Raw genomic sequence first — 16900 nt, forward strand, 5'->3', positions numbered from 1 at the left:
TCTATTTACTTCTTCTATAAAGCTGTCTCAATCTATCCCCTTGATCCTAACCTCTTTTTCACGTTTTAAACTTGCATTTTAAAGACATTTATGTATATACCTATCTCAGGGAAACAAGTATAAGTGTTTTTCAAAGATTAGTAATATCATCCACATGTCAGATAGGAAATGAAATTCTTGACCTTGACTCACTGAATGTACCTCTAATGGAGATTCTATAATACTAACTGCCAGAATGCTAGTTACATGAAAATGAATTAATTCATTAGTGTTACAAAGCTATCGTATAAAATGAAATACATTTACAGTAAAAAATTTCTGTGAGCAAAAAGAAAACATAAGAAGTCATAAAGCTTGATGTGTAATAAAAATATGACACAAGTTAGTCACGATGACTCATACTTCTGGACTTCAGTGCTCTAAAGGAATACACTCTCTCAAATAACAGGAAATATTCATTTACATAGAAAGCAATGTAGAGTGTGACGCTGGCACCAAATTATTGAATGGTAGGAAAGTTTATTATATAAAATGCTTTAAGCTGGCTCTGCTATTTATAATACTAACAAAAATGCATACTGATGGTGTGATTTTAGTTAAAATTCATAAAATCCATGATTAATGTTATCAAAGGGTCACAAATCAGAGCCACAGAATAAAGGAAGTATTCATGGTTCCTAATAAATTGCTCTGTGAATGCTTGACCACCCCTGCAGACAATGATGTCTCACGATGATGAAAGACTAGTTAAGTAGCCAAAAAAGTGCGCGTGCTTGGCAGAGGCAGTGGTCAGCGCATCATTCTTGGCCCAGAGCCCTTGAAAGGTGCATGCAGCTATTAAAAGAAAATGAAAAATTCTAAGGAGGCAAGTTTCAATGGATAACACTTTTCTTAAAGCTAGATTCTATCAATATTTGAACTCTTAGACCAGGTAAAGAAAGTGCCAGACAGGAGGAGAAAAGAAGTAAGACCTATATTGTAGCTATGCCACCATGTTAGTTGACACAGACTAGTTCCATACACAAGCTTCCAATTCCTAGGTTGTATTCTGCCATGATCTTAACACATATTTTTTGATAGTTATAATGGACTTCCTGAGCAGGTGGACCAGAGGTACTTTATTACAATAAAGCTAATAATACGACTAGTTAGGAAATGACCTATAAAGTACAAAGGAGTTGTGGGGATGGGATGTAGAAGCTGTCAATGACAAATTGGCCCTTGCCATGGGCACTGGCCATCTACCTCCACAAGGATTAAATTATGTGCTGCTGCAGCTGCTGACTTTCAACATCCCCCTGAAAGGAGTTCAGGTGGAGAGCAGCAATGAGGCACTCTGTGCTCTGGGAAAAATGGGTAGAACAGGTCTTCAGATAGATATTTTCAGGAGCCAATTTTATGAGCCCAATTCTTGTATCTCCTCATATCTAGAAAAGCACTAAAATCTTTCACGGTGATGTCTGCTCCTCGTGACTAGCAGAGACCTTCTGCAAAACAATATGTGCTCGACTGCATGTACTCCCCCTTCACCAAAATCACATATATACTGACCTACCTGCCTACCTCTTTGGAGCAGTTTCTCAGAACTATCTGGGATGCTGTCTCCCGGGCTGCAGTCCTCATTTTGCCTCAAATAAAACTTAACTCACAACTCTCATGTTGTGCATTTTTCAGGTCGACAAAGCCTATGTACCAAAATAACACATATTGAATAACTCCATGATATGAAATTTTAGAACAGGCAAAATTAACCTACAGTGACATTGAACAGATTGGTGGTTTCCTGGGATTGAGGTTTGGGAGGAGATATTGACTACGAAGGAACACAAAAGAGTGGGGAGAGGAAAACATTCTATATCTTGATCATGGTGGTTATTACATGAGGGGATACATTTGCCAAAACTCATCAAACTATACTTTTTTTTTTTTTTTTTTGCGGTACGTGGGCCTCTCACTGTTGTGGCCTCTCCCGTTGCGGAGCACAGGCTCCGGACGCGCAGGCTCACCGTCCATGGCTCACGGGCCCAGCCTCTCCGCGGCAATGTGGGATCTTCCCGGACCGGGGCACGAACCCGTGTCCCCTGCATTGACAGGCGGACTCTCAACTGCTGCGCCACCAGGGAAGCCCCAACCTATACATTTTTAAATGGGTATACTCTATTGTACGCAAATTATACTTCAAGAAAGTTGATTTAAGAAGGAAAAACAGTAGTTCTGCAAGATGTTCCCATGAGTCATATTTGGTAAAGGGGACAAGAAATCTCTTTGTATTATTTCTTACACTAGTATATGAATTTACAATTATCTCAAAAAATTATTGAAGTTAAAAATACATAAATGAAAATAATTATCCAAATAAAATTAAATTACTCATTTTAAAACAGTATCAACAATCATATGATCCATGCAAGTTCAATGCCATGTAATCCTGAAATCTACTTTAAAACATTCAACTCTGCTCAAAAGTTTTTGAATAGCGTCCAGTCTGTTGGGATTTGTTTTTCCATAGATTAATCCTAAAATGGATCAATAAATTAATTACTCACTGCTTCAGTCATTTGGAGGGAAGCAATGTGGCAGTATGCAAAAACTATTCTCTATTAATGAAATATGCCATTCTAATTTATTGCATACATAATACATTAAAGTCAAAGCCTTAAAATTGCCAATACCATACCAAAATATGTCAGTTCCCAGTCCAACAGCACTGAGCAGAGTCAGTCAGCCTCCCGAAGATAAATGCTTTAGGTTTCACAAAACGTTTAAGAAAAAGTAAGTGTGCCTTTAAGTTCATCTTAGAATCAGTGGTGTTTTTGGTAATAGATTTTCTTGAGTTGTTTTTGGTTACTTGTTAGTTTTATAATTTTATGAATGCACAAAATAAATAGCAGCTATGAAATAGACTGCCAATCCAGCTATACCCAAAATAAATAATCATGTATTCTGGCTACTAGTGTAAGTCTCAATATTAGTGAGTTTTGTGTTTTAGGGTTCAGAAGTTTATAAGTGTCTGAAGACAGGCAGTTAACATGAATGAGGTCACCTAGATATAAAGCTAAGGACAGTAGTAAATTTAGTAGCAAATGAACAGTGATAATGCTCTGAAGATGGTAATTGCTACCCTGAGTTAGCCAACTGTTGCCATGGGGAACATGAGCATAGTAGTGGACTACTTTCTAATTAAGAGAACTCAGAGGTGTAACCAAAAAAAAAAAAAGAAAGAAAGAAAAGTGAAAACTTTTGTTGGAAAATAAAGAAAAAACTATTTAAACACTGTTCCCACCTGAGGACCACCAGCTCCTAACATCAACTTTATAAACAACTAAAGAATGTTTCATACAGAAAATTCTCTAGAATGGCTCCACATATGAACTTGCTTCTGAATTCACCATTCCATTCCTTTCCCCCGACTTCATTCATTTTCACTTCTGCTAAAAACACTTTCTCATAGGACTGACAATTGCCCAGAACTGGCATCTTCTCAAATCTTACGTTTTCATCTGTTTACCAAATGGCTATAATATAATTCACAAAAGCCCCGTTTATTGAGTAATATTATTAATGGCTAGCATAATACTGTGAAATTGAAGACATTCTTTTTGGATCATGTCCAGATCTTTAAAAAGAACATTGGTTCCAATAGGATATGAATGGCTTATATACCAAAACTTATTATTTTAAAAAGTGGAACAACGTGAAAAGCATTTGAATAAATATATTTTCAAATTATTTTAAGACAACTTTTTTGTCTTTATTTTAAGACAATTATTTAAGACAACTTTTTCAGATACCTAAGTGTATTAAAATATCTAGAATGATAACAAAAGAGAAGCTCATGCTATGAATGCATTATAAAATCATTTTTTATTTTCAACGCACGGTTGAAAATATCATAAGACTGAGAAATCATTCAACTTAACAGTCTATTTATTTTTTCCCTTCAGCTGCATTTGCCAAACTTTGGTAAGTGAATGATATTTGTTGCTTTTTTATTTATGGCTACATTCACGAATTATCAAAATATGACAGGAGGAAAATAACAGAAAAGTCAACTTTGAAACTTTTGTTTTCAAAAGGCACTTAGCGTCGAAACAAGAAGCATGAAAACATATTCTCAACCTAAATTATAGTTAATTATTTCACTAGTTCATAATCCAACAGTCACCACCTGAGACCAAGTCTGAAAATCCCAACTTGACTTCTGAAACCAATCATAAGCTGTGATACATTTAATGGCTCTATTTTTAAGGGGAAGCATGAAATCATGCAAGAATCATAAAATATCATTTAACCAGGAGCAGTTAAAGAGAGAGAAAAAGGAAAAAATGGAATGAGGCATGGAGAGGAAGAGAGATGGGGGTGAGGGCGGAGGAGAGGAACTAACTAGTCAAAATAAAGCAAGAGAAGCTCAGATAACAACATATCAAATGAATGTATTAGCCAGTCCTCAGTTTGCATTTACTAGACAGATTCAGATCAAAGTGCCCTATTCAATTCATCCCAGAGCATTTTTTAGTTAGGTAATTAATAGGTTTGGAGAGGAAGGGTGAGGTTAATGAAAGAAATCACTGACTGCCAGGAAAGAACTGTCTATCTTAAAGGATTAGAAGGAGAAGACACTAAGAAAAACCGAATAAATGTCACTTTAAAATCAAGAACAAATCAAAATCCCCAAAATTTAAACACACAATTATGGCTGAATGAAGGGTGAGTCAATCAAGTTAATCCAATGAATCTCCTTTCTGCGACAACATGATAAGCCATACAATGAAACATTAAAATCAATGCTTTTTCAAAAGATTTGTTTTCATGATATACTAATCAAATCAAACTCAAAGCCTCCAGTGTGAGATATCCAAAAACTGTAGAAGATTCCTTTTTTCAGAGGGATTCTCAACTAATGGGGAAGACTAAATGTATAAATAAAAAGATCAGCAGTATAAAGCAATGATCTGGAGAAAACGTTGAAAGGGGCCTCTGAATTAGAACATGCAAGTTTTGGTTTGAGCACACAGAAAGAAAGGCGGCTGTAACCAAATCGAAGACCATGAGTTGAAACTGAAGATCAGCATTACATCCTAAATGTGCCACAGGAAGCCTGCATTTTAGATAATATTCTTGCCATTGAACTATAGGCACTAATGTTGTAGTCAAAAACAAATCAGATTAAGAATCTCAGACGACAGAAATGGAGTTTGCCAAACCTTTTACAGATGGTCTTAAAAGAATAAGATATTCCATGAAATTCTAAAACAAACTACACAGAGAAGTGAAGTGACTAACGAAACAAGTCAGGGAAAGATCTAGGAGGCAAGGAAGCTCACAAGTCATACAGGAGTCCAGAGACAGTGCTATTATTTTAAAAGCTAAAATACACTAACCTATAATCCCATATTTATGTAACCACAGATACAGATACAACCATTCCATCCTCTTGTCAATGCAGAATTGCTTTTTAGAATGACAACTACATAGTGTAACTCACTGTATTTACAACTTTAATATACATATGGCCAAATTACCCTCCAAAATTTTTGTACCAATTGGTAGTTCCGTCAATGATATATAAAAAGTTCACATTCTCACAAACCTAAATGTTACCAGTTTTGAAACTTTTGCTAATTTGATAGGGTAAAGACAATATTTTATTATAATTTGCAATTTTCTAATTAAAACTGAGGTTGGGTAAACTTTCATATGTTTGTTGAAAATTGTCAGTTCTTCTTTGTAAAATACTTGTTAACATATTTGCTCCTTATCATTATTATTTTTCTAATTATTCTTAAAGTGTTTTTGTGTATTAGGGTTTGTGACATAATAAAATATATTATATTTTTGGGCTCTGGCACACAGCTCCTAAAACTCTTGTAATTTCCTAACTGATAAGAATGATAGGGACATATCTTGTTATAATATTTGGTTTCTGTCCCCAGTTCCTAAAATAGCTCCAGAACAAAAAGGTAGAAGAGCGTCTTTTTTTACTCATAACAAGTCCCTTTCAACCCCACCTGAGTTTATTTCAATGAGGTGATTTTTGGAAACACCCTAAGAACAGGGGCTGGTTGCCAGGGTTAGAGGGTTGGAACTTTCAGCCCCATCTCTGGATCTCCAGGGAGGGAGAGGGCCTAGAGGTCAAGTTCAATCACCAATGGCCAATGATTTAATCAATCATGCATAATGAAACTTCCATAAGAACTCTGGCTGAAGAGGTTCAGAGAGCCCACAGATTGATAAACACATTGAGGTGCTGGGAGGGTGGCATGGTCAGAGAGGACACGGAAGCTCTGCGCCCCTTCCTCCTTACCTTCCCTATGCATCCCCTCCATCTGGGCTGTTCCTGAGTTGCATCCTTTTATAATAAATGGTCGTCTAATGAGTAAAGTATTTACTTGAGTTTTGTGAGCCATTCTAGTAAATTATCAAACCAAAAAGGGGGTTGGGGAACTCCCAATTTGCAGCTAAGTCAGACCGAAGTTGTAGTTAACCTGGGGACCCACTACTTGCAGCTGGCGTCTAAAGTGAGAGCTCCTCTGGTGGGACTGACCTCTAAACCCATGGGGTCTGTGATACTTCCAGTTAGTGTCAGAATTGAATTAAATTGTAGGACACCCAGTTGATGTCCACAGAGAAGTGAATTGCTTTGTGTAGAAAAACCCCATGCATCTGGTGTCAGAAGTGTAAGCAGCAGTTGTAGAAAAACAGTGTGTTTTGCCTTTTTAGAAGGCTCTCAAATCTTTATCTGTTAATATGATGTAAATATTTTCTATCAGCCTCATCACTTATCATTACACTACAGTTATTTTAGTCCTTACACTATAAAGAATTTTAAATATTTATATGAAAAAATATGTCAATATTTTTTCATGACTCCTGATATGCTTGTTTGTTTCTTGTGTATTTCATATGCTACACTTATATAGACCCCCCACCTGAGATTTAGAAATACTGCTCTAATCGTTATTTTAATAAATTTAGTTATTTTTACACTTAATTCTTTAAGCGCCTAGATTTTTGTACATGCCATGAGGTAGGCCTCGAACTTTATTTTCTTACAAATTGGCAGCCAATTGCTTCAAACACCATTTACTGAAGACTCCATACTCTTATTTTTGGTATGATTGTTACTGCTGCTGTAACCCTCTTTCATATGAGCTGTTACTGATGTTTATGCTGAATATTTCTAACAAACCTCTCCCAAATTTTTTTCATTTACCTCTTATTCCTAAAGATGTAGCTAAATTTCCACTTCAACTATGAAACTTACCCTGATGATCATAGACAAGCTAAAATAATGTAATTTCTAAGTAATTTTACTGTAGATTTTCAAATTAACTACTTAAAATTCCTGATATCAGTAATGAATTAAACTTGATTGATGGAAGTACATAAAGATCTCTCTATGTACCTTTGCACAAATTTACCCTTTAGGTGTAGTAATGTGACCCTTTTTCTTTTAGTGCCATCTATTCAGATATCTTAAAAATTGTTTTATAAAATATGATAAACATGAGAATGCTGATGAAACAAAGATGAGAAAAGAAAGGAAAAAGAAAATCTCTGGGTTTAGTATTAGTTGTTATTTCCCTCTTAGAGTATTTTTAAATGAAATTTTCAAATTTATTGATGGCTTTAATTTTTCTCTATGAAAAAGTTTTCTGAAATAATTAACATTTTAAGTTCATATCAATTTACTTTTATTCATACCCAGAAATTAGACCAAATCAAGTTTAAGGAATTTATATTCAACAACCCAACCCCTCTTTTTTGAGATTCCCATGCATAAACAGAGAACTCACATGAAGTCCTTCAGTGAAACTTTCCCGAGAGCAGAGGCATCTATAGGGCTGGCTTTTCGTGTCACAGTTATCAGCATGACCACGGCACTGACACCTGTGAACATGAGCATCAGACAACTCCTTAGAAACACCAGCTCAATCATGAATATATTTAAAGACCTATATATATATATATATATATCCATATATATATATATATATATATCCACTATGTGAATCCAACAAGGGAGACAAATGTGTTAATCAACACAAAAATTAGTTTCTCTTTAATCATGTGTATATTCATAACAGTTTTAAATTAACTTAAGTACGGGAAGGATCGTCATTAATATCCAAACCACACTGACCATGAAGGAAATTTTCAAGCCCATCTTGGGTTGTTTACACCTATGTTAACCATGTGACAAACCTGCCAAGAAAAGGCATTTACTGCAACTACTGACAACACAGTTAAGACTATACAGTTCAGAATAAACTGGAAAATAAAGTTAACAAATTCCAATTTTTTCCCCAAAATTAGATGGTGAAAATTTAATAGTATTATTTTTTCATTGTGCTATGACTTAACAAATAACACTTACATGTTGATATTCTGATCTGTTTTGAAAGATGTTCTTTATTCACAAGATATATCATTCTTCTAGTACAAACCAATTTTAAATATTGTCTATATATGCACTATTTCCATACTAGGGAGTATGCTGCCTCCTAGTTCTCCAGGTATTCATTTGTTTAAATTTGTTCTCAATTAGATCAGATATCTATAAATTAATTAGAGTATATGAGATTTTTCCTTTAAAGGAAAACAGATATTCCTCATAAAACTGTGAATTGTGGACTCAGGGAGACCAAGCCCAACACTTATAAACTAGCTGGTACTATAGTTGTAACTCTAAATCTAGCTCCTGCTCTTTGATTTCAAGAATACTTGAAAATTATATTCCAGAACAAACTAAGCAAAATATTTGGTAAATATTTTCTAAGTTGGATTCATAGTATCATAACTTCTAAACCAAACAGCTTTTGAAAATTGATTTTATAACAGTGTGATATTATGTACAGCAAAGACTTGCATACAAATCTCCCCACAAAATCTTAAGAGTATGAAACCAATTCAGTACATGAAGATTAGAATCTGGCTTGCTCTGAAATTTTAGTTAATGTATTTTAAAATAAGTATGACAAAAGTCTAATTAGAAACAATATTCATAATGAAAATCACACTTGAAACCTTGGTAATGAACACTACCTTCCAGTGATGGTGATTTCATTGACCCCGTAGTATCTGTGTCTGGGGCTGACAGAAGTCTCAGTTGTATGGTACTGTCCATGGAAATGAAGTCGTACTTGTGTGGCTTTTACAAACTCTTGAAGAGCTGGGGTATTATAGAAATTATTGTATCCAGGACGATGATTTGGTCCAGGTGTTAGGATGCTAAAGGTGACATTACCACGGGAATATGGAGTAAAACTGTTGATGAAATTTGAAATCATAAGATATTCATATTTTTGACAAAACAAAAATCACAACACAATATTAATAATAGCTTAAATTCTTCATGCTGGGAGAACAAACATATTCCATATATTTCATATACAAACAATATAAGAGCATTACAGAAAAATATAGTAAAACATTTCCTTGAGGACATAATAAAAATCCTATTAATATAGATAACTTGGTAGACAATCTGAAAATCAATTTTAAAGCACAAGTAAGACTGTAAGCAAGAGATACTCTAAAGTTTTACAAGAATTTTAAACATTGTTTAAAACTCAATTTAGGGAGGAGTCCTAGAAAACTCTGCCTTAAGAAAGTTGGTGGTAGAAGGAAGTCTCTACCAACCTGGTTAGCTTACACGTAGGTTACTACTGCTCATTAGTCTCTTAAAATTAACTCCTAAATACATTCAAAGACAATCATTTAAAAATATTCATACTTGGGAAGCTGAAGACAGTTGACAGAATCAGAATTTTCCAATTCTCCGTTGTTTTTCATTCCGAAAGTGCTGCAATTTCTAGCAAAATACTGCCAATCCTCCCAGTCTAGGCTGTTGTCTTTCTTCCTTTGAATCCTTATTGCTGTTGGTTGTGGACTAGAGAACTGAATGATGATGTAAAACACCTGAAAATGGATGTTAATTATTGTCACTGAAGCATTAAGTTTGACCCATCAGTATAAATCATGGAATTGTTAGATTCAAATATAATAACTTACTTCCTTATAATGATAATTACCAAATATTTATTAGATATCCAGAAATTTCATAGCCATATAGTAAAGGCCACACATTCTATAATTGCAGATATGTCCCTCTTCTCAAGAATTTTATAAATTAAGGTGGAAATTAATATTAAGTTGTTATAAAGATGAAAAAAGAACATTACTTATATGAAATAATTGTTATATATTTCTTCTTAAGTAGTAATTTAAAATAAGGACCTCAGTTTTTATTAATTTGTGCTACTTAATATTGAAAAGATGTTTCAATATTTCATATAATTTTGACACAAATCTCTAATTTTTCTCTAAAATATTAGGTCCTACATACCTTCTTTGAAATATTTTTATTTCATACATTATAATACACTACTTTAGTAAGGTAATGGTCAATTGCCTAATTCAGTTTTCACTTTATAGTTGAAATGTGTCCCCAAATAGATGTGTTCAAGTACGAACTCTTGGTACTTGTGAATGTGACCTTATTTGAAAATAGGATCTTTGCAGATGTAATTAAGTTAAGGGTCTCAAGGGGAGATAATCCTGGGTGTAGGATGGTCCTCATGAGAGAAGAAAGAGAAAGAATTGACATACACCCAGAAACAAGGAAGAAGACCATGAAAAACGGAAGTAGAGATTGGAGTTATGCTGCCCTGAACCAAGTAATGCCAGGAGCCACCAGAACCTGGAAAAGGCAAAGAAGGATTCTTCCCCAGGGTCTTCAGAGGGAGCACGGCCCTGTCAACACCTTGATTTCATACTACTGATATTCAGAACTATAAGAAATTTCTGTTGTGTAAAGCCATTCAACCTGTGGTCATTTGTTGAAGCCACCGCTGGAAACTAACACACATCCCACTGTTTCAAATTACCTGATACTGTCCATTTTCCAAATCTATTGAAATCAAATTACCTGATACTGTCCATTTTCCAAATCTATTGAAATAGATTTTCCAAATCTATTGAAACTAACACACATCCCACTGTTTCAAATTACCTGATACTGTCCATTTTCCAAATCTATTGAAATAGTCACTCCTTGATTAAGCTGGGTCATGTTTGTAAACACACGGGAAAGCCACGAAGTACCAATATTGTTATCATTGACAAAAGAAAGAGGATGGGCTTCAGGATTCAGCCGTAACACCCTATTATTGGTTGTGTCTTCTGCATCATTAGGAACACAGAATCGCTGTTCCAAACGAGGAACCCGAGGGTGGCTGCCAGGGCAACGGCAATGTGACTGGGTATGCAATCTGGGCAGATCTCCAGAGAAAACTTCCTGAATCTCTCTGTGGGAGTCAAGAAGCAGACGGTAAGGACCAATAGCTCAACAGTGACAGATCTTCTAAGAGGTGCTACCAATGTCTACCACTATTTTGTTTTGATTTGCAGCCATTTAGCTTTAATAATTTTCTAAACAGAACATAAAATCAAAGTAATTCCTGGCCAAATAAACATACTCATTCTCAGAAAATGGATATCAAAAACATCAGTACATTTTTTTAAATGAAGTATAGTTGATTACAATGTTGTGTTAATTTCTGCTGTACAGCAAAGTGATTCAGTTATACATGTACATACATTCTTTTTTATATTCTTTTCCATTATGGTTTATCATAGTTGAATATGATATTGAATATAGTTGAATGTTGAATATAGTTGTTGAATATAGTTCCCTGTACTATACAGCAGGACCTTGTTGTTTATCCATTCTAAATATACCAGTTTGCATCTGCTAACCCCAAACTCCCACTCCATCCCTCCCCCACCCCGCTTGGCAACCACAAGTCTATTCTCTGTGTAAAAACAGTACTTTCTTAAGTGTTAACTTTGTACATCAAGAAGCATGAACAAGTCCTTGACTGATTATCAAGATATTTATTAAGATATAGTATTTTACTGGGCCTACTTGTAATAAAAAGAAAGGCAACATTAACTTAGGTTGTTAAGCTGACTTACCACTGAGAGCGAACAATAATGTACTGAAAATAATGAAAGTTACAGATAGGGTCTCTCATTTATCCATGGGAAAGAAGTAAGAAAATAAGTATCATTTTATCTGCTGCTGTTTTAGGCAAAGGGACTGAGGCCAAGACCATTTGTCAACGGTTTCCTGTGACTCATCAGTACGGATTCTGGCCCCCTAAGATGCTTCAATGGCTTCAGATCATATCGCCACTGCCAAGAGTCAAAGAAGAACGCCAGTTTCAGGCAGATATATTTAATTTTTCCATTAAGGGCAATATACTGATCTAGAGCAGAATCAATCATTCTATTCATAGGCATTCTTCCACATAGCACCTTTCCAGACATTTCAGATAGGCCAACACCAGTAACCCAGGTCTAAGTAGAGAGACTAGACTTCTCTCCAACCCCACCAAAGGCAATTTAGGAGGTAGGAAGCTTCTTCATTCACTAAATTGCATAAAGGCATGCCTTCTTCTTTAAATCTCATTCATAGTTTTCAATTGATATCACATGTTGCATGGGGCCAAAAGTGACCATCCAGTAAGAGCTTTATCTCAGGGAAATCTTTATTTGCAATGCTGCTCATCAGCATTTTAGACAAAGGTGATTTAGAAGATGGTGAGGCTAGTGGCAGTAATCTCCCCAAGACTGTGTTTCAGTGGTACAGCATCCTATATTTAGGCATCTCTAGATCATATAGACGAACAAAAAAAATGTGTATATTGCTAATGGACATACCACTGACCACTGCAGCACCACAAGAGCAATGCTTTTCAACTTTACAAGAGCTAGTCCTGTCATGTGGAAATTCACCATACTAATCTACATTTCCCTTAAAGAAATAGGAATAAACATTCTTCTTTTTGAAGTGAATAAGAGCAACTCATCCATACAACAATTTACTATTATATCATCAAATCATAACTTGGGAAACAAACTTCAGAGGATGTCTCAGGCAGAATTTCACTTTAACTTTCTGAACAGAATGGAAGCCTACATGTCTTGAAAAATGCCTAAGAAAGATTTCCCACCTATTCTCAAGATGAGGAAATACTTCATTAAATATAGTCCAAGTCTACATAGTTATTTGTTCACTGGAAATAGAAATATATAACAATACTTCAAATTACTCACTCTTCTTGTCTCCAAGTCTAACAGCCCCGTCTCTTGAGATCTTTCCATATATCAAAATAATTAATCATTTCCATTGTTCTACATTCTCTAGCACTTACAAATTCAGCAAAACAATTTTAAAAGGCAGATATAGAAGTTTCTTTTTTTAATTTGAATTTTATTTTATTTTTATACAGCAGGTTCTTATTAGTTATCTATTTTATACATATTAGCGTATATATGTCAATCTCAATATCCCAGTTCATCCCACCACCACCACCCTTCCACCCCACTTTCCCCCCTTGGTGTCCATATGTTTGTCCTCTACATCTGTGTCTCTATTTCTGCCTTGCAAACTGGTTCATCTGTACCATTTTTCTAGATTCCAAATATATGCATTAATATATGATATTTGTTTTTCTCTTTCTGACCTACTTCACTCTGTATGAAACTTAAAAGCTTTTGCACAGCAAAGGAAACTATAAACAAGATGAAAAGAAAACCTGCAGAATGGAAGAAAATATTTGCAAATGAATCAATGGACAAAGGATTAATCTCCAAAATATATAAACAGCCCATGCAGCTCAATATTAAAAGAAACAAACAACCCAATCCAAAAATAGGCAGAAGACCTAAATAGACATTTCTCCAAAGAAGACATACAGATGGCCAGGAAGCACATGAAAAGCTGCTCAACATCACTAATTATTAGAGAAATGCAAATCAAAACTACAATGAGGTATCACCTCACACCAGTTAGAATGGGCATTATCAGAAAATCTACAAACAACAAATGCTGGAGAGGGTGTGGAGAAAAGGGAACACTCTAGCACTGCTGGTAGGAATGTAAATTGATACAGCCACTATGGAGAACAGTATGGAGGTTCCTTAAAAAACTAAAAATAGAATTACCATATGACCCAGCCATCCCACTACTGGGCATATACCCAGAGAAAACCATAATTCAAAAAGACACATGCACCCCAATGTTCACTGCAGCACTATTTACAATAGCCAGGTCATGGAAGCAACCTAAATGCCCATCAGCAGATGAATAGATACAGATGTGGTACATATATACAATGGAATATTACTCAGCTATAAAAAGGTCATTTGTAGAGATGTGGATGGACCTAGAGATTATCATACAGAGTGAAGTATAGCAGTTTCTTAAGTATCAGAAACAACTTCATACAGAACATTTAAACAAATGTATCCCAAATTCTATAATACAACTTGTTCAAAAGTCTAGTTTTCTTAGAAGAAATCCTTTGTACAGAATTTGATCAATTTTATATTATGAGGAGTTACCCAATAGAGTAGCACTAGTGAATAACAACCATAGACTAAGCCACAGCAAACACTGTAAACATCAATTAGATGATGTTTCCCAAATACTGTAAAGATGGAAAATGCTGTAATCTTCATGATACTCTTACTTAAATGAATTTATCATTTACCCTTACACTTCAGGTATAAAGTTTTACGATCTGCTTACCTGTTTGTAAGTGCCACTTGGTATAATCGAAAATCTTGCATTCTTCCAACAAACTGCTCTAAACCTGAAAAATACATATATGTATATAATATGAGAAGTCTCAGTTTACCAAGCAACGGTTGACAAATGTTCAAGTGAAATTCTTTTAAAGCTATGAAACTTTTTAATTAGTTTCAGGTATACAGCATTATAATTCACCATCTGCATACAGTACAAAGTGGTCACAACCACAAGTCTGATTACCATCCATCACCATATGAGTTGACACACTTCATCAGTTTCACCCACTCCTAACCACCTTCCCCTCTGGTAACCACTAAACTGTTCTCTGTATTGATGGGTTTGTTTGTTTTTATTTGTGCATTTGTTTCGTGCATTTGTTTTTTTAGATTCCACATATGAGTGAAATTATACAGTATTTGTCTTTCTCCTTCTGACTTATTTCACTTAGCATAATACCTTCAAGGCTCATCCTTGTTGCCACAAGGATGGATTTCATTCTTTTTTATGGCTGAGTAGTATTCTATTTTATATATATATATATGTATATACATACATATATATATATAGGCATCTCTTGAATATGTAGACTAATAAAAAGAATATGTAGACTAATAAAAAGAATCACACACACACCACACATCTTCTTTATCCATTCATCAATTAATGGAAACAGGTACACAGGTCGTTTCCATATCTTGGTTATTGTAAACAATGTTACAGAGAACATACGGGCACACACATCTTTTCAAATTAGTGTTTTCATTATCTTCAAATAATACTTAGAAGTGGAATAGCTGGGTCATATGGTAGTTCTAGTCTTAATTTTTTGAGGAATCTCCATACTGATTTCCATAGTGGTTGCACCAATTTACAATCTCACCAACCCAGAAAAAGGTTCCCTTTTCTCCACCTCCTCTCCACAGCTGTTATTTCTTATCCTTTTGATAATAGCCATTCTAACATGTATGAGGTGATATCTCATTACAGTTTTGTTTTGCATTTCCCTAATAATTAGTGATGTTGAACATCATTTCATGTGTGCCTGTTGGCCATCTGTATGTCTTTGGGAAAATGTCTATTCATACCCACTACCTACTTTTTAATTGGGTTGTTCATTCTTTTGTTGTTGTATGAGTTCTTTATATATTTTGGATATTAACCCCTTATCAGATATATCATTGGCAAATATCTTCTCCCATTCAGTAGGCTGCCTTTTCGTTTTGATGATGGTTTCCTTCACTGTGCATAAGCTTTTTAATTTGATGTAGCCCCATTTGTTTATTTTTGCTTTTGTTTCCCTTGACTTTGGAGTCAGATCCACAAAAACATTGCTAAATCGGATGTCAGCGAGGTTACTGTTTATGCTTTTTCTAGGAATATTATGGTGTCTTTAATCCATTTTGAGTTAATTTTGTGTATGGCATAAGATAGTCATCTAGTTTCATCATTTTACATGTCCAATTCTCCCAACTGGAAAGAGACTATCCTTTCTCTTGTATGTTCTTTCTCCTTTGTTGGAGATTAATTGTCCACATACATGTGGGTTTATTCTTGTGCTCTCAATTCTGTCCCATTGATCTATGTATTTGTTTTTGTGCCAACACCATACAGTTTTGATTAATACAGCTTTGTAGTAGAGTTTGAAATCAGGGAGAATGGTACTTCCAGCTTTGTTCTTCTTTCTCAATATTATTTTGGCAATTCAGGATCTCTGTGGTTTCCTACAACTTTTAGAATTGTTTGGCCTAGTTCTATGAAATATGCCCTTGGAGTTTTGAAAGGAATTGCATTGAACTTATAGGTTGTTTTGGATAATATGGACATTTTAGGATTACCAGTTCTTCCAGTCTATGAATAAGAAATATCTTTCCATTTATTTGTGTCTTCAATTTCATTCAGCAGTGTCCTATAGTTTTCAGTGTACAGGTCTTTCACCTCCTTGGCTAAATTTATTCCTGTTAAAAAAATTGTTTATTTATTTATGGCTGCATTGGGTCTTCATCTCTGTGCACGGGCTTTCTCTAATTGTGGTGAGCAGGGGTTACTCTTCATTGTGGTGCATAGGCTTTTCATTGCAGTGGCTTCTCTTGTTGCAGAGCACGGGCTCCAGGTGTGCGGGCTTCAGTAGTTGTGGTACACGGGCTCAGTAGTTGTGGCACACGGGCCCAGTTGCTCCACACCATGTGGGATCTTCCTGGACCAGGGATTGAACCCATGTCCCCTGCATTGGCAGGTGGATTCTTATCCACTGCACCACCAAGGAAGTCCCTATTCCTTTTTTCAATGCAACTGTAAACA

The 16900-nt window shown here is 35.1% G+C and overlaps 1 protein-coding gene across 1 annotated transcript in view; it reads right to left on the reverse strand.

The window, feature by feature from the left end:
- USH2A (usherin) overlaps positions 1-16900 on the reverse strand; it is a 737336-nt gene that overhangs the window by 627778 nt on the left and 92658 nt on the right. Inside the window, exons 4-8 of the mRNA XM_060127145.1 lie at positions 14600-14663; positions 11015-11309; positions 9737-9921; positions 9046-9267; positions 7797-7890 (exon numbers count right to left, since the gene is read on the reverse strand). Of these exons, the coding sequence (XP_059983128.1) occupies positions 7797-7890; positions 9046-9267; positions 9737-9921; positions 11015-11309; positions 14600-14663 (860 nt within the window). The remainder of the gene's footprint in view (positions 1-7796; positions 7891-9045; positions 9268-9736; positions 9922-11014; positions 11310-14599; positions 14664-16900) is intronic.

The sequence above is a fragment of the Lagenorhynchus albirostris genome, chromosome 2, assembly GCF_949774975.1.
Source record: "Lagenorhynchus albirostris chromosome 2, mLagAlb1.1, whole genome shotgun sequence".
Taxonomy (NCBI): Eukaryota; Metazoa; Chordata; class Mammalia; order Artiodactyla; family Delphinidae; genus Lagenorhynchus; species Lagenorhynchus albirostris.